General features: G+C 43.2%; 1 protein-coding gene across 1 annotated transcript in view; it reads right to left on the bottom strand.

Moving 5' to 3' along the window:
* The window catches only part of MGAM (maltase-glucoamylase), a 161,387-nt gene that overhangs the window by 86,135 nt on the left and 49,248 nt on the right, over positions 1-26,004 (bottom strand). Inside the window, exons 30-45 of the mRNA XM_037138991.2 lie at positions 25,839-25,935; positions 24,671-24,783; positions 23,442-23,567; positions 22,028-22,156; positions 21,665-21,775; positions 21,321-21,383; positions 19,846-19,980; positions 19,316-19,403; positions 18,398-18,536; positions 17,435-17,568; positions 17,272-17,306; positions 17,062-17,178; positions 12,944-13,092; positions 12,502-12,586; positions 11,597-11,653; positions 6,160-6,284 (exon numbers count right to left, since the gene is read on the bottom strand). Of these exons, the coding sequence (XP_036994886.2) occupies positions 6,160-6,284; positions 11,597-11,653; positions 12,502-12,586; positions 12,944-13,092; positions 17,062-17,178; positions 17,272-17,306; positions 17,435-17,568; positions 18,398-18,536; positions 19,316-19,403; positions 19,846-19,980; positions 21,321-21,383; positions 21,665-21,775; positions 22,028-22,156; positions 23,442-23,567; positions 24,671-24,783; positions 25,839-25,935 (1,703 nt within the window). The remainder of the gene's footprint in view (positions 1-6,159; positions 6,285-11,596; positions 11,654-12,501; positions 12,587-12,943; positions 13,093-17,061; positions 17,179-17,271; positions 17,307-17,434; positions 17,569-18,397; positions 18,537-19,315; positions 19,404-19,845; positions 19,981-21,320; positions 21,384-21,664; positions 21,776-22,027; positions 22,157-23,441; positions 23,568-24,670; positions 24,784-25,838; positions 25,936-26,004) is intronic.

Below are 26,004 nucleotides of genomic sequence, written 5' to 3'. Positions count from 1 at the left end.
CCTTTCCTTGTGTTTGCCTTTTCTTCCCTCTATAGCCTGCTCCCAACATAATGCTCCCTTCTCCCTAGAACCAGCCAGCAGCCATTCTTTCTGGGTACTTTCTGGGAGTGTTAGCTCCAGGGTCTAGAACTGGCCTGGAAAGCTTTTTCCTTGTGTAGTTAGTAGAGCAGGACCTAGTCCCTGGATGGATACACACACACACACATGCACACACACTTCACTAAGGATGCGGTTAATCTTCAGCAAATGTGTGATGAACAGTAGACGCCGCACTGATGACATGGAGACATTAAGGTCACCCATAGATGTTCCACCCCTCCCTACTGCCTGTCCCAGGGGCTAAGGCACAGACAAAACATGCAGCAAAATGAGTAACAGACTGGACCCAGACTGGGCATGAACCAATTAGCAACACACAGTAATTGCATAAACATGAAGTATAAGGAGTTTCGAAGTCATTCGTGGGATCTTGTTCTTAAAATTCATGGAGTGCTTTTCCATGTCAGTGAAGTGAAATGATGTAGGCTGATATTTCTGCTGGTCACATCGATATTTAACACCTGTTGGGAACCAAAGGAAAGGACTTGCTGTCAGGTGATTGAAGTTTCTGCAGACAAATCAGACATGAGCCGATGGTCTACATAACACTGTGATATTTTCACAGGTGCAGCCTAGCTTCCAGAGTGCTTCAGATTTTCAAGTGAGGGGGACTTTCTTCATTCCTTATAGTACCAAAGACCATTCAGCCCTGGCTGGTGTGGCTCAGCAGATTGAGCACCGGCCTGCAAACTGAAAGGTTGCTGGTTTGAATCCCAGTCAGCGCACATGTTTGGATTGTGGGGCAGGTCCCTAGTTGGGAGCCTGTGACAGGCAACCAATTGATGTATTGCACACTGCTATTTCTAACTTTCTTCCTTCCTTCTCCTCTCTCTAAATGTAAATAAATAAAATCTTAAAAAGAAAAAGACCATTCAATAATGCAATATGCAGCCACTGTAGAGATACAAACCCACTGACAAATTGGAGAAAATGTCGCCATTTCCATTCTTTTGGAGCATTGGTTTCCCTCATATCTCCTTTGCTTTTCCTTTTACTTCCTCCTGCTGCTAGTCCCTTACAAGCCCCGATGAGCACCCACGAGAGGCCAGTATTCTGGCCTTTTTCTAGGCAAATCCTTTCTGTAAAGTTTCCGCACATGTGCAGTCCACAAGTGGGTCAGCCATAAATAGGGGTCAAGTCCTTTATGAGCTCTTGTAAACTTGGGGAAGTCAGTTGACAAGAAAAACACAAATATGAGGAAACAAATAATAAATGCAAAACAGAAGGAAAACTTTTCTTGCAGGCCTTGTAATCAGGGAGGATTATGAAAGAAAAAGAGTTCACAGAAAAGCAAGGGGTGAGCACATATGAAAGGACCCCACTAACCATGACTAGAGATGCCAGAAGTGCATTAACCCCCAGGTGCAGAATTTTCACATATTTAACTGTCACGAAATCAGAATCACTGTGAGCACAGCAGCACTTACGATAATTGTTACCGTCTGTGCCAACTTGGCCGCCTTTGCCGTTACTGGTGTTAAGAATGGATGAACGGCAAGCCTCTTAAGGATTATTTTGGGAAGGAATATAAACCCTGGCTGATAGTAAGATCAAGAAAGTACTAGGATGGCCCTGGGTGGGTGGCTCAGTTTGTTGGAGCATCGTCCCAGACACCGAAAGGTCACAGGTTTGATTCCCAGTCAGTGCACATAAATCACTAGGTTATGGGTTCAGTCCCCTGTTGGGGTACATACAGGAGGCAGCTGACCAATGCTTCTGTCTCTCCCTTCCTCCTTCTCTAAAATCGGTAAATATATCCTCGGGTGAGGATTTTTGAAAAAGTGCTAGGAGGAAAGCATGTAAACATGTTAGTGCCTTGAGAGAAAAATCTCATAGACAATATTGGAAGATTTTTATGAAATTCTGAATCAGCAGCACCTCAGAGAGTACATAGGAAATGCCTTCCCCCATTAGTGCCATCTAGTGTTTTAAACAGTAATACATAAAACGATAAGAGACTTAAAGAATACAATAATTTAAATATTTAAATAATAAAAGAAAACCGCGGGACACAGATTGGTTAAGGTATTTCTGATATTTCTCCCTGTTCGGGGTCTCCTTCTTCTTAATGACTGAGGTAGAATCATCAATGCCCGGGTGTCTCCGCCCAACACTTTTCCGCGTGTGACCATTTAACATATTAAAATGATAAAAACCCGTGTTTCAAGATTTACGAAAACTCCCCGTAAGTTCAAAATAGAATTTTCAGTGATGGGAAAGCACCATATCATGCTTTTGTCCTACATTTTTCTGTCTCTGTGGCACAGGAAATAATGGGCTAACTTTTGACTAATGGTACCCTACCATTGATAAAATACGGTAGTTCAAGCTATTAGGGAAGTGAACCTCTGTGCAGAGAGGTGAGGGAGTAAACATGGTTTTTACATAGCTTTGCAGACGAGAAGACAGATGCAGAAAGTAAGGATCCACACCTGCAAACCCGAATGAGGGTAAAGCCTGATTTCCCCTTTACCGCTGTGCTACCCATTGTTGGCACACTAACAACGCAGGGACTGGTGACAGGCTTTGCAGGAGAGGGTGTCATCAGAAAGGAAGCAGGCAGGCACGCACAGTGCACCTGAGGGCTGGACAATGCCATTTCGACTTTTTGCTGGTCACAGACCTGTGTTGCAGAGTCGTAGGTGAAGCTGGGTGTTATCACCGTGCCCTTCGCAGAGAGGCTGACGTCGGCAATGGCAACGCTGCCCACTCCCCAGATCTCAATGTAGCCCAGCTTCAGAGGGTTTGTGTCACTGATGTACTTGTTGAAATATACATGGCTCTCCATTGTATTCTGTCAAATTGAAGACAAAAGAAACCAGAAAAAAAACAGCAAAATTTCTTCAAAAATTGTCCCCCACTTCTTTTTAGGCACAAACAAAGATCATGGAGAAAGACAACTGTCTTGTGTCCTTGTAGTGGGGACCATGATTCTGGGACTTATGTCCTGTTGCCCACTATTATCCACATTCTTATTGGCTCAAAAGCACCTGCAACGTCTTTAGAATTGCCCCGAATGCTAAGGAGACAAAGAGTCTTCGCTCTCAGGAACCTTACATTCCACACGTGAGTCAGAAAGTACAGACTATTCCAAGGCAACTTAAAAACAAGAGCTAGATAACATTGAAAGAGGGTGTCCCTCTTGGCCTTGGTAAACTGGAATAAGTTGCTGATGAAACATAAATGGGTCTGATCAAAAAAGGACTTCCTGGGAACACACTAACTCTACCTGAATCCTAGAGGAAGGGAAGGATGCCGACTAGCAAGGTGGGCAGTGAAGGACTTAAAGGTGGTGCTTTCTGCCTTTGTGATGCCCAGCACCCTTCTAAGCCAGCAGAACTCTAGTCCCCTTTGGCAGTATTGGTCACACTCACCTGGCTGGCAGAAAAGTGGGCCAGATAATAGACTCCATTTTCATAAGTATCTGCAAACAAGCAATAAGGTAAATGTGATCAGGAGTTACGCTCTGAAATTCTCATTGCCTCCCTCTCTTGGTTGAGAAAATAGGGATTGTTTCTGGGTTTTTTTTTCTTTACAGATTTCCATCTTGTGATTTAAGACCTCTTCATGGAGATTAGTTAGGCTCTGCCCCTGACCTCCACTTACACAGCATGTTTGAAATGAGCTTGTGTAGACACAGCTGTCTGGCAGAGTCACCCCACAAAATGGAGCTTCCCAACACCACCCTTTCATCCACTTCTCTTCCTTGTCATCTGCCACTCCCGATCTCCTCCTAGGCACCTGAGAACTTCCAGATTCCTTCTGCTAGAAGCACACCTATGCGAACACACACGCCTGTCCACGCATGTCACAAACACCAAGACTGGAGTCTTCATCAGTTTGTCTTAAGAGATATCAGGCAATTTCTTAAACGCAATCTGCAGTCTTTTTAACCTCAGTTTATGCTGTAGGACCAGGTAGAATAGGAAGCTCAGGTTATCCAGCACAGGTGGACTTACTAGAGCCTTATTGCAGGTATTCCCACCCTACTCCCTCCCCCTGTCGCTTGCTCTCTTGTCCCCATGTGCTCCCCTCTTTCCAATTGGCTGACCACTCATTCAACCAGAGGCCATGGACTACGCTCTAGAATTGTGCTGCCTGAGGCAGCCACTAGCAAAATGTTCCTATTTATAATTAAAATTAAGTAAAATGTAAAACTCAGTTCATCAGATGCACTTGTCACATTTCAAGTGCTCAGTAGCCACCTACAACTAATGTCTACTACATTGGACCACCAACATACAGAAGAGGTCCATCATGGCAGAAAGTTGGGTCAGATGGCATGGGCCTTGAAATGGCTAATGATACCAGAGCTGTTCCCCCAAGAGTTCACCAGTTCCTGTAAACTCCTAATGGAAAATACCCCCAAACAAAGAGCACAGTTGATAGAAGCATTATCTCTCTTACTAGGGCAATAAACCATGCAATCAGGGAATGTGCCCTTGAACATAAACCATACAGAAATATAGTCAATTGGTTGCAAAGAAATTTTTACCATGGCTCCTATTCGACTGTCTTTCACAGTGGATCTGGACAGTGGAGGGTGCTGGGAGATTCAGAGCTAAGCTTCATGTACATGAAGCATAAGGACTGAGTACATTATGTATTGCTCACCTCAAAGTAATGGCTATCTTTAAAAAATGCAAAATTGCTTTCATGTGAAAGGGGAAAAACAGGCCTTTAGGCTATCCAGGAACCTAGTCAATGCTACTGACTCGAATCTGAGGCAACCCTTACTCACCAATGCTCTGCCCATCGTCCCAGAAGAGCGAACCTTCAGCGGTCCCCTTATCGTCCAGGGCAACCTTGAAGCCCATGAACTGCTGGCGGCTGCAGTGAAGTGGGAGAGAGGCCTTAGTGAAAATCCAAGCCACAGTCTCAAACCAAGGGTTTTCAGAGCACACAGTCCTTCATGCTATAAAGACTGAGTGCTAGATTTTAAGAGACTCATGATCCACTTCCAGTTCTGTCTCCATTAGCTCTACAACTCCCTGCCAGGAGTGAATGAACTAATGACTGAAGCAAAGGGCATCTTCCTTTAAGCTTCTCCCAGTGCTACTAAAAACTTTGCACACTCGGTGGGTTCCTTCCCTTCCCCCTGTAGGGAAAAGTCCTGATGCTGTGATCTTTCTTCTCTAGGGATCTAACTTCCGAAAGACATGTACACGTGTCTTAAGTTATAAATGTCCTAAGTCCTTCAGTTTTTAACTCAGTTTTGGGACTCAAATGTACAGGGTTCTAAGAATTTCAGTGTGACATCAGAAAGACATAGATTTTAGTCCCTGCTCAACTACTTACTAATGGTGTGACTCTGAGTTCATCACTGCCTGCTCCCCAGATATCAGAGAAGCCTACACATCTGTTATGTAGGGATAATAACATACTTGCGCCATAGGGCTTGTTTTCTAGCTTTGCTTAAGGAAAACAGAAATTTCCATAGTATTTCAGTTCTAGACACAGAGCAAGCAGTCATTTGATATTAGCTATTATTTATTATAGCTAGAATTTTAAATCTGCGCATGAGGAACCTCGGCCTCAGGCATCAGCTGCTTTATGGCTCACACAATTTTTCAGCACCAAATCAGTGAAGAGCCTGCCTTCTCAAACTAGGCTAAATCGTGGTGTTCCTGTTTGATTTCAATTACCACTGAGGCAGGGGTGTCCAACCCGTCGCCCAGGATGGCTAGGAATGTGGCCCAACCCCAAAATCATAACTTTACTTATATATTATGTGATATCTTTTGTGATTACATGCCACAATGTATTTAATGTGTGGCCCAAGACAACTTGTCTTCTTCCAGTGTGGCCCAGAGATGCCAAAAGATTGGACACCCCTGGATTAGACCCAGCATCTCATCCACTCCGATCTAAGATAGTTGTTTATAATTGTTCAAAGAGGATTGTCTGAAAAAGGTTAAAAAACAAGCAAGCGATCAAACCAACCAACAAAGATATTTAGTACAACTGCGTTTGGGCCCCAGCACAGCTCGCAGATGGGCAGGCTGTGCCGGGGACCTGAGCTCACTGCCAGGGGAGGGAGGGACCAGTCCCGTCACTCACCTCGCGTGGGTGTTCAGTGCAGGCACTTGCCAGGGCAGGATGTAGCCACCCCGGACGTGGAGATTTATGTGGTCAAGAGGGGCCGACAAGGACTTCCACTCTCCGCTCGCTCCAGTGTCCACACCCTGGGAGCCAGAAGAAGGTGATACACGGTGAGGGAGAGAACACCATAGTTGGCGCCTTTACCAGACATCTGGTCCACTCTCCCCAACCAGCTGCCTGTTCACGATCCTTCCACACATGCCTATTATTACATTTCCCACAGTCACTTGGCTGCCGTGGGGAATCTTGTGTTGCTGCCACAACATCGTATCACGGTCCTTTGCCTTTTGCAGCTTCTGCAGTACCTACCACAGGTCATAGCGTGGGACTCACTCCACCCTAACTCCGCCCCTTATTTCTGTGGCCCGGACCACAGCTAGAGGAGGCTGAAAAGTGCTTTCACTCATTTCTTGTTGGCCCAACAAGGGCGTGTCTATACTTCTCTTTCACTCTTTCTCCCCTTTCTTTATCTTCACATCAACTTCACCTGTCTTCACTCCCCAACGCCCCACACCCACCAACTGAATTCACACGCTTGGCACATTTCACAGAAAAGATTAAAGTGAGCTGACTCAGTTGACAAATCTTTATCTTCCACTCACTGTGTCTTCTTTCATGCTTACATCCTGATCTTGCCTCCTGTGTGACAGGGGGAAGCACTGTCTAACCTCACTATAACCCTGAGTTCCTAAGACGCCATCCTTCCGCATTTTCTCAAGCTTTTCAACTTCAGCGCTGTGAACAACCGGGGCTGGATAATTCTGTGTTGTGCTTTTTGGATGTTTATCAGTGTCTACCTACACCTCTGCCACACGTGACAACCAAAATGTCTCTGGGTATTGTCAAATGTCTCCCCATAGTCAAAATTCTCCCATCTGAGTGCTTCTTTAGAGGTAAGGAGCAAAGCTACTGGAACATTTCTTTAATTTTGGCTCCTGGCATTTAATAAAGACTCAGTCTGTATGAAAGTGTAGGGAGAGGTGGTGGAAGGAAACTGTGTGACTGATGACACATTTGCTAGGGTGGACCTATCTGGGGACTCCATAGTCTCCGGGACTCAATAAAAATTCCAGCCTATGGCTCTGGGAATCTTTGCGGATGTCACAGGAGAATTGAATGACATGCTCCCAAATGACATTTCATACCACTGTCTTATGAATACTGCACATTTTCCTCCACTGTCCTATCTTCACCTGAAACTCAACACATGTACATTCATCAATGTTATCTCTAGGGCATTTCCATTCTCCTGCACATTATGGCTGAATATGATAAGCTTTTTCATCTCATGACTTCGTTTCCAATGCCTAGTGAGTCATGAGTTGTAGCTTCCTTAACTAGTTTCTGACCAGAATAGCCTAGCTAATTTGTGGTAAAACACCCATAAAGATAGGACTACAAGATGAAAGACAAAAAAAAAAAAAACAGCACTTTTAAAGTAAGAAAAGACAAGCCTACATGCCCCCGCGCAAGAAGTTTCCATCAACTGCACAGTCATAGATTAGGATTGAGAAGTGCTGTTTTAGAAAACCCAACCTAGGTCCCGCACTGTAAACAACCCCCAAAACGGCCACAGATAAAGCAGTGAAAACTTTGATGTATACACACCGTCTGCCTTCCCTCTTCCAAATAAAGTCTACAAACCAGAGTGCCCAGTATGACAGTAGGGAGAGGGGAGGGGGTAGAAATCCTTCATAGGATGCCCAATCCCATAGGCTTGTCTGGGGCAGTGCAGAACTTTCCAAAGCCTATAAACTGTGCAGCTTATCAAAGGACCAGAGAGTCAGGCTGATGGAGACCCAGCTTCAGTCCTATACAGCCCCTCGTGTTAGACGAAGCCCTTCACCCTGTCCTGTACTGAGGCACCCGCACTTCATAAAACAAGTGAGGCCCACAGGGCAAACAGTGAGGGATGGCTTTTTGCTTCTGATAGTGAGAGCATAGGAGGGACAATGAGGGGACAGGAGTTCCAGCCACCGAGGCAGCTACGATGTGAAGAGTCAGGATTCTCAAGAAATGGGAACCAGTGAGATAGGAGTCTTATTTACATTGTCTCCCCCATTCTTCGCTCAGGTTCCACTGGACAAGCAGCAAGCAAATTGTGCACAAGTGGTGACTGGAAAGCTAAGTAGGGCTTTCTTATTTTTTCCTCCTATTTTCCATCTATGCCTCTTTGTTCTGCCTCCTCAGTAATTTCTTAGGCTGCATTTATTATTTATTTTTAAACAAAATTTTAAATATCTGCATCATGCCTTTAATTTCCAAGGATTGTTTCGTGAGGATACCTGTTTATAGTATGATTTATTATTTTAAATATAATTATCAGTTTATCATTCTGAGGATATGAATTCTCTAGTAAACTTTTAAATAGCATAGGAACAGAAGAGGTCTCAAATCATAAGCATACGATGCAATAAAATTTTACCAAATGAACATACCCATGAAATCACCACCTAGCTCAAGGAAGGGGTAGTAGCAGATTCCAGAAGGTTCTCTCATTCCCCCTCATAATAAGCACCATATGAAAGGTAGCTACTATTCTGATTTCTATCACTTGTTCCTGTTTTTGAAATTATATTTGATAAATGGGATTCTATGTTCTTTACTTTCTTGTGTAGAGCTATTTGTGCTCAATATTATGTTTATCATTTCCATTTCTGTAGCAATAGGTCATTATTTTCATTGCCCTGAAAATGCTATTTTCATAAGCATTCAGTTTGAAAAATGTAATAACATTTATTTGTCCATTTTACCATTGATGGACATTTGGTTTATTTCCAGTTTTCTGCTGTCTTACAGATGATGCTGCTATGAAATATTTTTGGAGATCTCTTTTGGTCAAAATATATATATTCTAGGGATAAATATATAACATTTATTATTTCTCCCCAGATACATGTACATAACATATTAATGTAATATATAATGTATAATATAATATATAATAATATAATGACATATTATATGTATTACACATGATTAATATAAATCCTAGTGCAAGTATGCTTTATTTCCTAGATTGATAAAATTGTTTTATGTCTTCTGGGAGAATATCTGAAAATAACAATCAAAAACACTTCTGAAAAGGATGAGGGAACACTAGTCTGCCACACATTAAATTGTACTGGAAGGATACAACCATTAAAAATGTTCCATACCGACAGAATAACAATAAATTAACAAATCAAAAATAGAAAAGAGAAAATTCTTTCAGATAAATTCTAGCATATATAAGAACAGTATATTATAAAAATGGTTAGCAAACAAAAATATTGGAAAAATTGAAAGGGAATTTGAAAGGGAAAAACTGATGTCTTATTCACTAAAATGAATTCACTAAATGAATCCTAGGAACCTAAAACATTAATTTGACTATATGGTAGTCAAAATCTCTATCTAAAGTCATAATCAATTGAAAAGCAAATATCAAAGTACAAATATGGCAAAGTGTTATTAACTTAAATATGCACATATAATTTAAAATTAGTGGGAACAGCTTAAATATCTTCATAAGAAAATAGCAAAAGGATAAAGGTCACAGAAGTATAAATGGCCTGTCAAAAATAATTGCAAATCAAATCAACAATGAACATTAGAAATTACATTGCCTGTAAGAGTCATACAAAGATGAGCATAAAAATTAAAAAAAAAAGAAAATGTAATAGTCAAAACTGACAAAGTGTTAGGGAGATGAACAGTCTCATCAAGTGCAAATGGGAATATAAATTGTTTCTGGAATTTTGCCAATTTAAATTAAGAATTCTTGTATTAAGCATCTTCTCAGGCTAGAAATGTACATAGCCACTGGGTGATGGGTGGTGTGGGGCATGTACTAGGTTACATTCTCTTGAACATACAAGACGGAAATTTAGACTAACTTGATGTTCAGCTGAATGGAAGGGACAGAAATGTAGGCTCAGTGCAGAAGCGGTAAGTATATGAGTTGTGCGTCACCTCCTGCCTCACAGAAGCCTGCAGCAACCTGTGCGACACTAGAAAAACCTGGTGTTTAGGAACAAGTTCTGCTGGAATCCTGTGCTGCAGGTGGAGAGCCTATCTCCATCCTTATTTACCAAGTCCAAGCATTTTTCTGTGCTCTTGCCAGCATCTGTGAAACACCCCTCCTCTCCTTCTCTTAAAATGTTAAATGAGATAAGAGTATCTTTATTGGTACTTCTGTAAATTGTCACTAGGATTGGGTATAAAATATTAAGTCATACTAATATTTTCACCTAATCCCATTGCAACCCCCTTGGTGGAAGGGGGCTGGAGCACGCTCTGCCTCTTGTCCCCCTGCTACCTCCTCTCTGAGCCATCTTCAGCCCTCCGCCTTGTTCTCAGAAAATCCAGGAGAGGAGGCCTGGTTAAGGGAGAGGAAACTCTCCCGGGACCCTTCCTCAAGAATGCTGCCCTGACCCAGAGAATAGCATGATGCCAAGTGGAATATTACGTCAGACAGGAAAAGGTAAGAACCATGTGATTTCACTCCTCTGTTGAATATACAACAACACATAATAAACAAACAAACCAGACAAACAGAAAGTCCTAGACACAGATAATAGTATAGCGCTTATGAGACAGAGGGGCGGGGGTCGGTACAGGGGGCAGAGGGTCAACCATATATATACACAGTGATGGGAGAAGATTTGACTTTGGTTGGTGAGTACACAGTGCAATGCACCACTGTAGAATTGTGAACTTGAAGCCCATATAATTTTCTTAAGCAGTGTCACCCCAATAAATTTAACAATTAAAAATAGTGCTCTGAAGCTGCTTCTGAAGGCCTTGCATTCCCAGATGAGTTTCTGGGGTACAGACTAGGGTAGAAATGTTCCACCACCGAGAATGCTGTGCTAAGCAGGCACTTCTCAGTGCGCTTGCCCTGCCCGGGGCACCAGGGTGGGGCCCAGAGCTCAGTGCACTTCACACAGGGCCTAAGACCTCGCTCCCCCTTGGAGTTAGGTTTAACAGCTCCTCCTTGAACATCTCTGCTATAGAAGATCTGAGACACAGAGAGGAAGAGGATGAACTTGCAGTCTAGCAGGGAAGAATTAAACAAAAACTACAGATTCCAGCACTTCCTGGTGTTACCATTGTACGCCACTGCAAATGGTGCTGGTATAAGTAAGGAAAGACAAACACTAACACATAAAGAACACGCACGGAAGTCAGGCAGTGAGTGAGATGCTTTGTTGTGTGTTATTCACACTTCTGTGAAGGAAATGGTCTTCTGGACTTGGAGGTGAGAAAATAGAGCCTACAAGGTTAAAAGTGATAGGTCAAGATCAACATCAGGTGGGTCTCAGAGCCACGATGGCAGCGGAGGTCGGCCAGGGGCTAACACCCGGGCAGACTCTTGCTTTCCCTGGTCCTGTAAACAATCAGAGAAACTTACCGTGTAGTAGTCATACCAGCGGGCCCTAGGGAAGTATGCAGTGACATTTCTGACATTCTGAAATTAAGCACAAACACGTCATGGGCAGTGGGCTCAGGAATCTAAGGGAAGAGTACCCTACTTCACGACCTTTGACCCACATGCTTCACCTCTCTAGGGGTCAGGATTGTGGGGGAAGCCTTCCTCTGTCCCTGCTTCAGACAGGGGAGATTGGTCTTCCCTAAACTAGTGCCTTCAGGATTCGGGACTTTGGGGAGAAATTATTATTTGCTTATAGACTTAATTAACCCACACATACCCTCTCAAAAAACAAAGAGGCTGGGTCTGGGGCAGAAGAAATTTTGTTAGGTTTTATGCCGCCAGTACTTCGGAGATTATAATTAGTGCAGCAAGTTTTGGAGAAGATGCAGTTAACTGTGGTTTTAAGCAGAAGCCTGGTCATCAAGAGAAAAAGTGAGGAGATGGCTTTTGCTACCACAAGAGCACCCACAGAGGAAGGGCAGGGCTAGCCCTCAACCACAGGATTATATACCTTGTCCCAAGCAACCTTTATGTAAAGGTCTGTGTTAAAGGTGCAAGAGAGCTGTACCAAATTTCTGCAGTACTGCGCCTACTTGACCCACACTCCTTATTTCAGTTAATGCAGAAATGATTACATCTCCAAATATACCACAAGGTGTTTCCCTTCTCAACTGTCCTATGGATCAGAATGTGTTAGGATGATTTTAAAGATGAGGGAGCTGAGGGCGGCAATGCCTAAGTGATGGGCTTCAGTTCAGAGGGAGAGGAAGGGACAAAGGCAGGATAAGGTACCACTGGACCCCTGCCAGTTAGGCCTCTTCTCCTGGCCCCACTCGCCAGGTTTTGTAACTGGGACCCCTGCTCAGCAGAGACCTCGTACTCACAGGCTCCAGGACAGGGCTGACCAGGAAGGCAGGGCCCAGCAGGAACTGCTTGTCTATATTCCAGGTCACTCGGTCTGACACAAACCTGCAAAGGCAAAGCAAGGGGCCACCATCAGGACTCCAATGGGGGCCCAGGCCAAGGCCTTGAAGAAATTCCTCAAGTTCAGACCCAAGTCTGAAACCCAGCTTCTCTAACTTAAGTTACTTTCTCTCCCTCAATCACATATGCATTCACCCGCTACATGGCATGTTCTTCAAACTCCAGACATAATTGGATTTATACATTTTCTCACCTATAAACACCTCCAGGTGTCTTAACCATGGCACATCCTAAATGCAGGAAAGGCCTTTGTCCCTCAAACCACCCCTAGAATGCCTTGTGACCTGAGCTTCTATAAAAGATGGGTAGGTCCTTGCACGCCCGGTTTAGCTGGACACTCACTCATGGAGAAGAGGCCGCACAACAGTACTGCCCTGTGCGTGGGCCAGGTGCATCAGGGTGTAGAGGTACGGCAAGAGGGCGTATCTAGTCTGCAGGACACGTTTGGAGATATTCACAAATGTATCATCCCAGGACACAGGGTCTTGCCTCTACAGGAGGGAAAAAGGAGTTGTAGAGCTCACCATAGGAGACTTATTATTGCAAATGAAAATCACATATAGTTAAATCAAAGAGGACTGTAGATGAGACTCAAAGAATATTCTTTACAGATCGAAAAAATCACTGAAGCTCTCCCAGGACAGCCGATAAAATTTTCCAGTAAGACATTCTTTTGGGGATCAAGCTGATACAACATGGCCTAAATGAAAAGACTACTCTAAAGAACACTGAAGAAGATGGTTCATTGAAATATGAGGATCTTTTTGGGAACCTACTGGCCATTTGTGTGTCTTCTTTGGGAAAATGTCCATTCCATTCCAGTGTCCATATATTAATCAGCTTGTTTGGGTTTTCCTGTGGTTGAGGTGTACGAGAGCATGACATATTTTGGATATTAACCTGTTTTCAGATATATGGTTTGCTAATATTTTCTCATATTCCATAGGCTGCCTTTTCATTTTTTTTAATTGTTTCTTTGGCTGTGCAACAGCTTTTAAGTTTGATGTCATCCAATTTATTTATTTTTGTTTTTGTTACTTGTGCCTTCAGTGTCCTAGCAAAAAAAAAAAAAATCATTTTTAAGACCAATGCCAAGAAACTTTTCCCCTGTTTTCTTCTGGGAGTTTTATGGTTTCAGGATTTATGATTAAGTCATTAATCCATTCTGTGTTAATTTTGTGACTGAGAAGATAGGGGACCAATTTTATTTTTCTACATATTTTCCCAACACCGTTTATTGAAGAGACTAACTTTTACTATTGAGTATTCTTGGCTCCCTTGTCAAATATCAGTGGACTGATAATGCAAGATTTTATTTCTGGGTTTTCAATCTGTTCCATTGATCTATTTCTACTTTTATGTCAGTGTGATACTGTTTGGATGACTATAGCTTTGTGATATAGTTTGATATCAGGAAGCAGGATGCCTCCAGATTTGTTCTTCTTCTTTAGGATTGCTTTGGCTATTACCAGTCATTTTCATTCCATAAGACTTTTAGGGTTTTTTCCCTATATCTGTGAAAAATTCCATTGGAATTTTGCTAGGGATTGTATTGGATATATAGATGGCAATACAGATATTTTAGGAATATTAATTATTCTGATTTATGGACATGGGATCTTCTATTTGTGTCTTATTCAATGTCTCTCATTAATATCTTATAGCTTTCAGTACACGGATCTTTCACCTCCTTATTTCACCTTAAATTTATTCCTAGGTATTTCATTGTTTTTTGATTCTGTCATGAATGAGAATGTTGTCTTTATTTCTTTTCATGCATTTCAATGTCGGTGTATAGAAACAGAACTTATTTCTGTATGTGGATTTTGTATCCTGCAACTTTACTGAATTGATTGATTAGTTTTAATAGTTTTTTGGTAACATATTTAGGTTGCTCTCTTTATAAGACCATACAAACTATAAGGAGAGACAGTTTACCTCTTCCTTTCTAACTTGAATGCCTTTTATTGCTTTTCTCATCTGATTGCTCTGGCTAGAATTTCCAGTACTATGTTGAACAGGAGTAGTGAAGGTGGAAACCCTTGTCCTGTTCATGACCTACAGAAAAAGCTTTCAGACTTTCACTATTGAGTATGCAGTAAGCTGTGGGCTTGTCTCATATGGCCTTCATCATGTTGAAGTACATTCCTTCTGTACCCAAGTTGTTGAGAGTTTTTATCATGAAAGGATGTTGTAATTTGTCAAATGTTTTTTCTGCAGCTATTGAGATAATCATATGACTTTTTATTTCATTCTGCTAATGTGGTATACCACGTTTATTGATTTGTGTATGTTGGACCATCCTTCCAGCCCAGGGTTAAACCTCACGTGATCTTGTTGTGTGACTCTTTCAACATCCTGTTGAATTTGGTGTGCTAATATTTTTGTTGAGAGTTTCTGGATCTATATTCACCGGGAATATTGGCCTGTAGTTTTCTTCTACTGAAGTGTCCTTACCTGGCTTTAGTATCAAAGTAATTCTGGTCCTGTAAAACGTGCTTGGGAGTGTTCAATCCTCTTCAATTTTTTTGTAGAGTTTGGAAAAGACTGGCATTAGTTCTTCTTTAAATGTTTCATAGAATTCCCCAGGGAAGCCATCTGGCTTTTCTTTGGTGGGAAAAAATTTTTTTATTACTAATTCGGTTTTCTTACTCATTATCAGTCTTTTCCAATTTTCTATTTCTTCATGGTTCAGTCTTGGTAGGTGGCATGTTTCTAAGAATTTATACATTTCTTCTAGGTTAGCCAAATTGTTGACATGTAATTAATTATTTATGGTAGCCCCTTATGATCCTTCGTATTTCTTTGGTATCAGTTGTCATGCCTACTCTTTCATTTACAATTTTATTTATTTGAGGCTTCTTTTTTTTCCTTAGGAAGTCCAGCTAATGGTTTGTCAACTTTGTTTCTTTTCAAAGAAATAGTTCTTAGTTTTGCCAGTTCTTTTCTATCACTTCTCTGGTCTCTATTTCACTTATTTCTATTCTAACTATTGTTATTTCCTTTCTTCTGCTAACTTGGTCCTTCTTTTCATACTTACTTGTATAAAGCTAGGCTGTTTACTTGAGATCTTTCTTTTTTCTTAGTGTATGAGTTTATTACTATCAACGTACTTTTTAGAACAGAATTTGCTACATCCTGTAAGTGTTAGTGTGTTTTTTCCATTTTCATTCATTTCAAAATATGTTTTTGATTTATCTCTTGAATTCTCTTTTGACCCATTGGTTGTGTAATTCATACACATTTGTCAATTTTCTAGTTTTCCTTCTCTTACTGATTTCTAGTTTCCAAAGAAGAAATGCAAATGGCTGACAGGTACATGAAAAGGTGCCAAACATCACTAATAATCAGGAAAACACAGATCAAAACCACAAGGAACTATCACCTCACACCTGTTAAAATGGTTATTATCAAAAAGACAAAAGAAAACAAACAATGGTGAGGATGTGCAGAAAAAAACCCCTTGGGCACTATGGGCAGGAATTGGAATTGGTGCAGCCACTGTGAAAAAGAGTATGGAGGTCCCTTTAAAAATTAAAGATAGAACAACCATATGGTCCAAATATTCCACTATGGGTACATAGTCAAAGGCAATGAAATGTGTTTCTTGAAGAGATATCTGCACTCCAAAGTTCAATGTAGCACTATTCAAGGTAGCCAAGATATGGAAACAACCTAAGTGTCCACGGATGGATGAGTGGATAAAGAAGGTGTGGTATGTACACAACAGAAGACTATTCAGCCACAAGAAAGAAGGAAATCTGGCTATTTGCAGCCACATGGATGGATCTTTATGGCACTATGCTAAATGAATTAAGTCAAACACAGAAAGGCAACTACTGTATGATAATACTTATCTAAAACAGAGTAACCTAAAAGGGAATCTTAACAAGTAGAATTCATAGAAATAGAGAGTAGAATGGTGGTAATCAGAGAGGCTGGGTGTTGTGGGAAACAGGGAGGTGTCAAAGGATGAAAAACTTCCAGTTATAAAATAAATACAGGATGGGGAAAAAGTAGGTTTACAGTTGTTCACATGGAAAACAACACAGTAATTAATAAAGAATAATACAAGAATAAACTCTGTGTTTTGTGTACTCACAACTGTAAACCTCCTTTTGCCCCACCCTGTATGTTCCAAGGATGTAATATACAGCATGGTGAAAACAGTTAACAATACTCTACTATATATTTGGAAGTTCCTAAGAGACTAGATATTAAATTAAATGTCCTTGTTACAAAACAAATGGTAATTATCTGAGGTGATGAAGGTGTTAACTAACCCAACAGTGGTAAATCACTTTGCCTCCACTGAAGTGATTTTTTTTCATACTCTTAATATATGAGTATTGGGAAAAAAAGAAAAGAAACATGAGTATTTAACAGTTTTAAAGATGTCCCTGGGGAATATGACCAGCTCCAAGCTGGAGGCTATGTGCCCAGTGACACCCTTGTCCTACCCTCGTCCCGATGGTGTTGTGGTTCCTGGAAAAGGGGTAGAAGGCCCCCAGCTGCATCCAGCGAGTGCACATCTCATATTCAGCATCATTAAAGAACCCACAGATGTCTGCTCCTGTCTGAGACAAGATGGAATAAAATAAGCTTGTTGGTGATTTCTGAAAGGCATCACCATCTTCTTGGGTAACAGGAGGGACCCAAAGGGCACTTACATAGGATATGCCAAAGAGGCTGAACTCCATCATGCCTGCAACGAGAGCCGCGGCAGTGTCAGACATGCCACTCCAGGCCTGCTTGCCCCGCCTCCCAGAGCACCCCTCAGCGGGCTCCCCCCTTCCCCTCCCCGCCAGCGTGGTCCCTGGGATGACCACGCACCGATGATAGATTTCTGCAGCTGGTCCCACGCAGCTGTGTTGTCTCCCAGCCAGTGTCCTGCCCAGCAGCCAGACGAGGGGAATGTGGAGCGGGTGATGACGACCCCTCGCTGTCCTGTTACCTCCTGCACAGCTCTGGTTGGAGGGGCACAGGGAGGTGACTGAGATCAGAACAGGAGAAGTAAGGCCACAAAGCATTTCCCCCCAGAACTTCTGACCCTAGGGCATGGTGACAAAATGCCTCCTGATACTGAAGGGAGTATGAAGACGTGAGCTACAGTGAGCTCCCCGCTGGCCACCCATAGTGATGGGGAGGACAGTAACAGTTATACCTTCAGAGTGTTTATGGTGCTTTACAAAGACTTCACCTTGTTCTAAACTCACTGCATCACTTACAACAAGAAGAAACCACCAAATCTTACTCTTTATACATTTAGTACTTAGTTTTATATATTTGGGAAGGAAGAAGATGAATTCCTTTTTTTAAGGCTTTCCTCAGGATAATTCTTATTACTCACTGACCAAGCCCACAAAATGGGACAGTGTCGATTCAGTGGGACACCAGTTGGCTATCCAGCAAGAATGACCAGAAAAAAAAATTTCCAAAGAGATTAAGTGACTTTTGAAATAAAGGAGCTATCCAGTCCTTTACATCCTCTTTTCTTCTCATAACTCACGTTACAGCATCAGCTGCACTCTGTGACAATGGCCTTGGTCATCTCCTCCAGGACTTGGACACTCACTGGCAGGTCCAGCCCTTATGTAAACCTGTCCTGGTAACTATGACCTCAGGGCCTAGCTCCATGCTTGAGAGTGTTTGTCTAATAAGTAAGAATTGCTCCATAGTTGTAATTAAAACCTTTTAAACCCCACTGGGAGAGGGAATTGGAGGAGACACAGGACCGCTTCATCAGTTGCTGGCTGTCCCTGTGGGTTGTGCCAGTAGGTGGAGACGACCACTCACTCGTATGTGGGTCTGGTCTGGGACCACCCATACAGGCTGTGCACGTCGTAGTGCCGCACCCGGGAGCCGTCGGGCAGGACCTGCTCGCTCTCCATGCACAGGGTCTTGCTGCTCAGACCCTGGTCCCTGGACTCCAAATCTGCAGAGAAAGAGCTAGTGATGGGAAAGCCATCCTTGGCCCCGTTTGTCCCTGACCTCACCTCAAGGGATCGAACTCAACATCTGCATTGGTCCTTCTCCTTCCCAGAGGCACAGGAACGTGTGTCTCCAACATCAAGTCCTCTGGAGTGCTCTCCAGGAAAAGGCCAAGGGCACGGGGAAAAGCACAGAGTTGTCAAACATTGTGTGATGGGCTCTTGACCTAGGCTTTCAATATGGTAATTATGTTACACCATCCTTAATTCTGTGGGGAAGATATCATTATCCTCTCATAGTTTAAAAACCTGAGATTTGGAAACACCGAGTAATCTACTGAAGGTCATACAACTCACAGAGAGAATAATTTCTAGGCCCAACATATAAACACAAGGATGACGCCACAGCCCATCAACTCCATTGTACAGGGAGACTGATATTGTACAGGGTGCCTGTACCAGCACCTCCGTGTGGAGGGGTTAACATAAGCCTGAAGAAGTAAGGGATGTAGCTGTCGAATCCTTTGGAGACATAACCACTGTTAAGTGTTTTTTGAACAAGCACAAAAAACTCACTCAGTGGGGCCAGTGATTTTCACACACCAACTAAGTAAAGAGCTTGAAGTGAGTTTGTCATGCCCTTGACCCGCCCACCCCAAAAAAACCCAAAAGCACTACTGCAGATGTGCCCTGAGCAGTGAGGTTAAGCCCCTCGACACTGGCTCCTACAGGGGTCACTCCTGTGGCCAGGACCTTGCCAGGAGAGGAGGCCCAGGGTCCTTACGTGGCATATAGGGAGGGTGGTTCAGGGTGGTGTCCTTGCAGCCTGGAGGCACTGCCCCATTCACAAAGCTGGCAGGTTCGTTCATATCCTAGAATGTCAAACACAGACGTATCTCACTGTTCAAAATAGTTACAGGCAGTCTATCAGAGAGGAGTAATAGTGAATAAATTATTCACCCTCCAGTCATTTAATCCAGCTGAGAATGGACTAGAAAGATCAATTAAGCCCTATAGAATGACTGGCTAGAGGATTTTTTTTTTAATTCTCTTTCAGAATTGTGAAGTGAGTCTCAGTTCCAAGAAACGTCTACTAATCACCATGTGGCTCTACAGCAGGCACAGGTAGCAGGGTACAAGGTCTGAGGACTACGGGGCTGGTCTCCTCCCAATGGGAGGAGCCGCAGTCTGACACATCCAGAGTCTCTCTGGGGTGATTGTAACCTCTCTTGGTGAAAGGTCAGTGATACAGACACCTGGATACACGGAGAGAGACACATCCCTGCTCACATGTACACAGACACAAACACTCACAATCCACATGCCATCGAACTTCAAGCTCTTCTCAGGATCCCTTGGGTTGGAGTATAGTTCTTGCATCTCCCTCTTCCACCAGGTGGCAGTTGAATTGCGGAAAAAGTCTGGGAAAGCCACATAAGCTCGGTATTGCTGTGGAAATCAATTATAATTTATTTGTCACAAATATATTAGACAGCAAACAGGCATTTATGAGAATTTAATTCATGCATAGCCTTCGGTTATCTATGGTGATAAGTAACCTGAACAGAGTCAAAGTAATGTTCTTCCTCATTTCAAATACCAGAGTGCAGAAGTGGGGGGAATTAGCACAAATGAGGCACCTCCTTAACATCTGGAAAGCGTCCCGAGACTGACTTCCTCTCCACATCAAGGTGAACAGTAGCAGCGAGGACCGCTAGACCTCACTATCTCAAGTCCTGGATGCCCAGCCCTCAACTTCCATCTGCAGTTCCCTAAGCACGCCTCAGAGACAAAGCATCAGCCAGGGAGGCCTGAAAGGGGCAGACGTCAGGTGCCCTGTCAACACGCTGCAAAGGAACTTCCAGTTGATTCTCTCCTGTCTCATTCCCACTAGGGAAAGGGGGTGAGAAGCAAGATAGCACCTGTGGGTCAAGTTAAGTTGGGAGGACTTGAGGAGGTTGCAACTGCCCCTTCCTTTTAATTTCCTCACACGATAAAAGGCACATCTTTATTAAAATAAAGCCTGGAAAGTAGACCCAAGGTAAAACTCCTTAATACAGTGTAAGGTGTTTGAGAGCAAGGACCCTGTTGCGTTGTCCTCTGATTGAGCTCTGTATCCCCCCACAGTGCTCGGCTTAGGACCCAACACAAATAAACAGTGAGTAATTGTGAACTCACACTGCTTAGCAGCAGCGAACACTCATCAGTTTCTATATAGGTCGTGTTGCTTGTTATGGAACTTTATGGTTCTTGGTATGTCTCCGTAAATGGGTTCTCTGTGTTCACCAGTGCATTTTAAGAGATAAAAAGCTCAATAAGGCTGATGGTAAGGGTAGGGGAGCAACAGCAAGAAGGCCTGGTTGAGGGAACCTCCGGCTCTTATACACGAGAGACAAAAGGAAAGGAGGAACACGCAAGTCTAGATAAAAGGCAAAGAAAGAACAGGAAGAAGAAAACAGAAGCAGATCAGTATGTGGGGATTTGGCTCACAGAGAAGTGGGCAGGGAGTGAGCCACTTCGGAGAGATTTTGTGATAGGAGGCAGGCCAGGGACACCTCTTTGTTAGGAAACTAAGATGGACACATGGAACTGGAGGAAGAGAGTGTTTCATCAAAGGCACAGACCGCCAGCTCGGGCAGGTTGGAAAACACAGGGAGGGCAATGGAGGATTGGAATAAGATTAATAGCAGCTGTGTCTAAGTCACTTTTTAATACAATAAATCAATTAAAAGATAGACATTCCCAGCAACCCTGATGTCCCCCCCCCCACATCCACAAAGGCCCTTTACCTCCACTTGGCTGTCCCAGTCCAGAGAGCTGTTTATGACAATGTTAGGGAAATCGGGCCAGACCTGCGGGGAGAAGAACACTCAAAGCAGTGCAGCAGGTGATCCCTCTCACACAGCACGTCCTGAGGGACAGTGCGCCATGGTCCCACAGGTGTGCACACAGTGACTGTCATGCAGGACCGATCTAGACAGAAGTGCATCTCACAACACACACGTTGACAGGTATCGACTGACAAAATGAGAACTTCTGACCCCAGAGCCCCAGTGGAAAAGGTCAAACGACAACAGGCACAGACACATGAACAGTGACCCGTCCCCAGGCTGCACCAGCGCTGTGATCAGACCTTTCCCCAGACGATGTCTCCACCATTAGGAGCCTTGATGAAGACGTCTTCTGCCACACCCCGCGTGAACGCAGGGTAGGGCTGTGTCTCATTTCCAGAAATGGCTGGGTCCTAAAACCAAAGCACAGGTCAGCGAGAAAACCAAAATGGGAGACAGAAAAACAAACCCAGAAAAACTCCTCAAAAGACAGGCAACCCCTGCCACCTGAACTGTCGAGCTTCTGTGAATCCCAGAAAACATACTTTTCTTTTTGACTCTCAACTTCTCTAGTTGGAGCATGGAAGGAAACACAATCACATATAAAGCCTTCTCCACCAACGCTCATTCGCTCCCCGAAGCAGGCCCCTCGCAATCACACTGACCAGAATGAGGATGAACCGCATCCCATCGGCCTTCATGCGAGAGATCAGAGCTGGGAGTCCAGTAAAGTTGGGGCTGAGGGTGAAGTCCAGCTGCCGCTCCATGTAGTCGATGTCCGAGTACTGCACGTCCTGGGGGCACACGAGGGGACTGAGTGGCTGGTTATAAAAGTCCACGCTCCGCATGTGAATGACCCGCCACTAACCCAACCGGCAGTGAACTTCAGACGTGTCTTTCTGATTCTTTCAAATCCTAGTCCTGTCACTTGTTAGGCATTAGGTTCAGGGAAATCTACTGAACTTTCTAATTTTCCTTTGTAAAATGCAAAAATCTAAATTAGCAAAACATCAGATGACAATGCTTATCTGGACAGGGCTGTTTTGAGGATAAATGTAAACAGTGGGTGAGGAAGTAGCCAATATAAGGAGTGACTGTGGTTACTCCCTGCGAGTAGCTGCCCTGGTATCAGTGGTTCAAGTTCAGAGAAAATAACAACGTCAATTACCCAGTATGAACACCACACGGATGGTGAATCTACCAAAAACAAAACAAAACCTCTAATTGCTTTGGAATAGCCAATCCCAGGGATTGATAAACACAGATTTCTTATTAAGAATTAAATATTGCAGGCTGTACTTTCCTTTGGTAGAAACAATGGTAAATCATAGGAAATAAACAGAATGAAATTAAATACAGAGTTGGCAGAGTAGGTTGACAGTTGTTTGTATGGAATACAATACAATAATACAATAATTAATAAATAACAGTACAAGAATAAACTGTGTTTTGCATACTCACAACTGTAAACCTACTTTTGCCCATCCAGTATGTAATAGGTTCGCAGGATCAATTCTCTTATTGGACCCCTCTCATCCTTAAGTGGAAGGGTTCTCTTCCACATGCATACTTCTGGAAGCTGGTTCCAAGATCCCTACATTCAACCTGGATTAGCACAAAGCTGGGGGAACACTGTGCTCCAACACTGGAGAAGTGTTGGAACTGAGATTCTAACTACATGCACACAGCCTGACTGAATTTGGGTTGATTTTTTAAAACTTAAACAATACTACTCTTTGGGGGATCCTTTCATTCTTATGGAACCAAGGATGTTTTAGACAGAATTTTTTGAAGAATCGAAGCAGAAATGGAAGCATGAATGAGCAGAAGGAGCCCTGAAGCTGGCCCTCTGTCCTCCTCCTTTTACAAATTGCTGTGCCTCTAAGGTGGGGACCATGACCCCCACTTGTATTACTGGGCTGGGGTGAGGTTCAGTGTGGCACTGCATGAGAAAGCACTTCGTAATCTTACAGAACCCTGTGGAAATCAGACAAATGAATCCAGATAGAGAGATGGCTGGGCTGGGCTGGGCTGGGCAGTGAGGACCCAGAGCAAGTGCCCCACAGGCTGAGAACGTACGTAGGGGACCCGGGCAGCCACCATCTCATCATACAAGCTGGCGATCTCAGAGTCGTTCTGGTACCCATAGCGGCACAGCTGGAAGCCCAAGGCCCAGTACGGAACCATCACTGGCCGACCAATCAACTGGAAAACAGACAGAAAACATTAATGCTTAAAAAGAAGAATCTGGCTCGAAGTCATACACAAAGTAATAAGAATTCTAGTGCTCCAAGTTAGACAACCAACAAATTCAAATCCAGAGAGAGACTGAGAAGATGCACAGCCACCGGAGTAGCTTGGAGACAGCCTCTTGCTAGAGGACCTCCCTCCCCAGGAATTTTGGGAAACCTGATTTTACTCTGACACCTAGAGGCAGTCCAGCATACTGGGTAAGGACACAGAACCCAAAGGCAATGTGCTTGGGCTCCAACACCTGCTGGCTGTGTGACCCTGCGCAGATGTTAAATTACTTCTTAAACATCAGTTTCCTCACTTGTAAAGTGAGGATAATAATAGCACTTGCTTCATGGTATTTTTGTAAGGATTGAATGAGCTAATATGTGTTTGTAAAGTGCTCTGACATGAACTATTATATTAGTGACATACAGTAAATTATATATATATATATATATATGTTTATTGCTGTTGCCGAAACAACTGTCATGACTACCATCAACACCACCACCACCACTGCACCACCACCACCACCAGCACTTCCGCCAATATCACCACTATATTATCATCACCATTACCACCACCAACCACCACCACATCCTCATATCACCAAGAACCACCATCACCACCACCACTATCACTACCACAACTACTACAACCACCACCTCCACCATTATTACCACTATACTACCATCATCATTACCACCAACAACAACTATGTCATCACACCACCAGGCGTCATCACCACTATCACCATCACCATCATCACCACCACCACCATACTACCATCACTTTTACCACCACCAAGAACAACCATATCATCACAGCACCACTACCATGGCATCACCACCAACCACCATCACTGGCACCATTAATTCTACTTCTCTGAGATGCTTTGAGAGGCTATGAATTTAATGATTATTAGGATGTATATATTGTTCCCTGTTTTATAATTTCCCCGTATCCCAGTAAGACCAATGATCCAGTTATTATCTGAGGACTATACTGATGGTGGGTTTTGGAACACAAAATATACTGTTTAAATACTTGGTAACCAATTGAATTCCTCTTACCTCAGTGTACTGCTGAGTGACAAGCTCGGGAGTTGGCCCCAAGAACACATAAAAATCCAGAATCCCCCCCGTGGTGCGGTATGTCAGGGCTGGCAGGGGCTGGAATGTCACATCTGCAGACGTAGAAAATACCACTCAAACTGCAAACCTTTGACATGAGGAGCTACCCCTAAAATGCATAACTTCTCCCTCTTCCTGTGCCTCCCTATTGCAAGAAAGTACTTTGTACTATACCCATACAGAATTGAAGAAATTAAGTGAACATCTACAGGGTTCCATCTCTGGGCTTTTTTCCCTTTAGTGTTCTTTAATATCTTATTATATGTCTTGTCATTCTTTTAAATTAGTATAACTTTTATTTTAGAATAGTTTATGGCATATAAGTTGCAAAAAGCATACCAAGTGTCCCCTTATAGGCATTACCCAGTTTCCCGCAATGACAGTATCTTCCATAACCACTGGACACTGTCAAAACAAGAAACTGACACACATATAATACCATTACCTCAGGTATAGACCTTATTCAGACTTCATCATTTTTTACACACATGCTTTCCCCTCTGCCTCCCAATTTTCTAACCACTTTCCAATATCCTACACAGATGTTCTTCACATCCTCATACCCACACAGAGTCCTCTGACCCGTAACTTCAACACTAATTCAATTTAGATAAATAGCTCCCACTGGCTGACCTCCAGAACATTTGGACCTTGCTTGGTTTTGCTATCCTTTCGTACATGATTTTTTTCCTGTCCTCACCTGAGAACATTTTTTGTCATTGCTTTCAGAGAGAGAGAGATAAACATCAACTGGTTGCCTCTCACACACACCCCAACCAGAGATTAAACCTGCAACCCGGGTATGTGCCCTGATCGGAAATTGAACCTGCAATCCTTTTGTCTACAGAACAATGCCCCAATCAACTAACCCACTCTAGCCAGGGCTATTTTTACATGATTCTTGCCAAAAAAAAAGTTTAGTTAATTCTTATTAACACATGTTACTGAACTGAAAGAAACAGAAAGATGAAATAGAAAATCTATGTAAAAAATACTGCTCACAGAATACCGATTTTGACCTCAGGCTGCAGCTAGGTCAAACACATTCTGAAGTTTCTCAAGAATGATTGGTTCACAGAAATAAGGGGAGAGGCTGGCATCATCTTACCCATGGCATTGCTGTTGAGCAGAAGCACTCCGTGGGCACTGCCGTCCTCCTCCAGGCCCATGTAGTAGGGGTGGACGCCATAGGAATTCTTCTTGTACTAGGAGAGTCATGACAAGAAGTGGTGAGAGGTTAAAAGTCACTGTGGCTGTAAAAGACACTTAGACAG

This window comes from Artibeus jamaicensis, unplaced genomic scaffold, assembly GCF_021234435.1.
Source record: "Artibeus jamaicensis isolate MK-2021 breed Jamaican fruit bat unplaced genomic scaffold, CSHL_Jam_final scaffold_2172, whole genome shotgun sequence".
NCBI lineage: Eukaryota > Metazoa > Chordata > Mammalia > Chiroptera > Phyllostomidae > Artibeus > Artibeus jamaicensis.
This window is presented reverse-complemented; position numbering and strand designations above follow the sequence as displayed.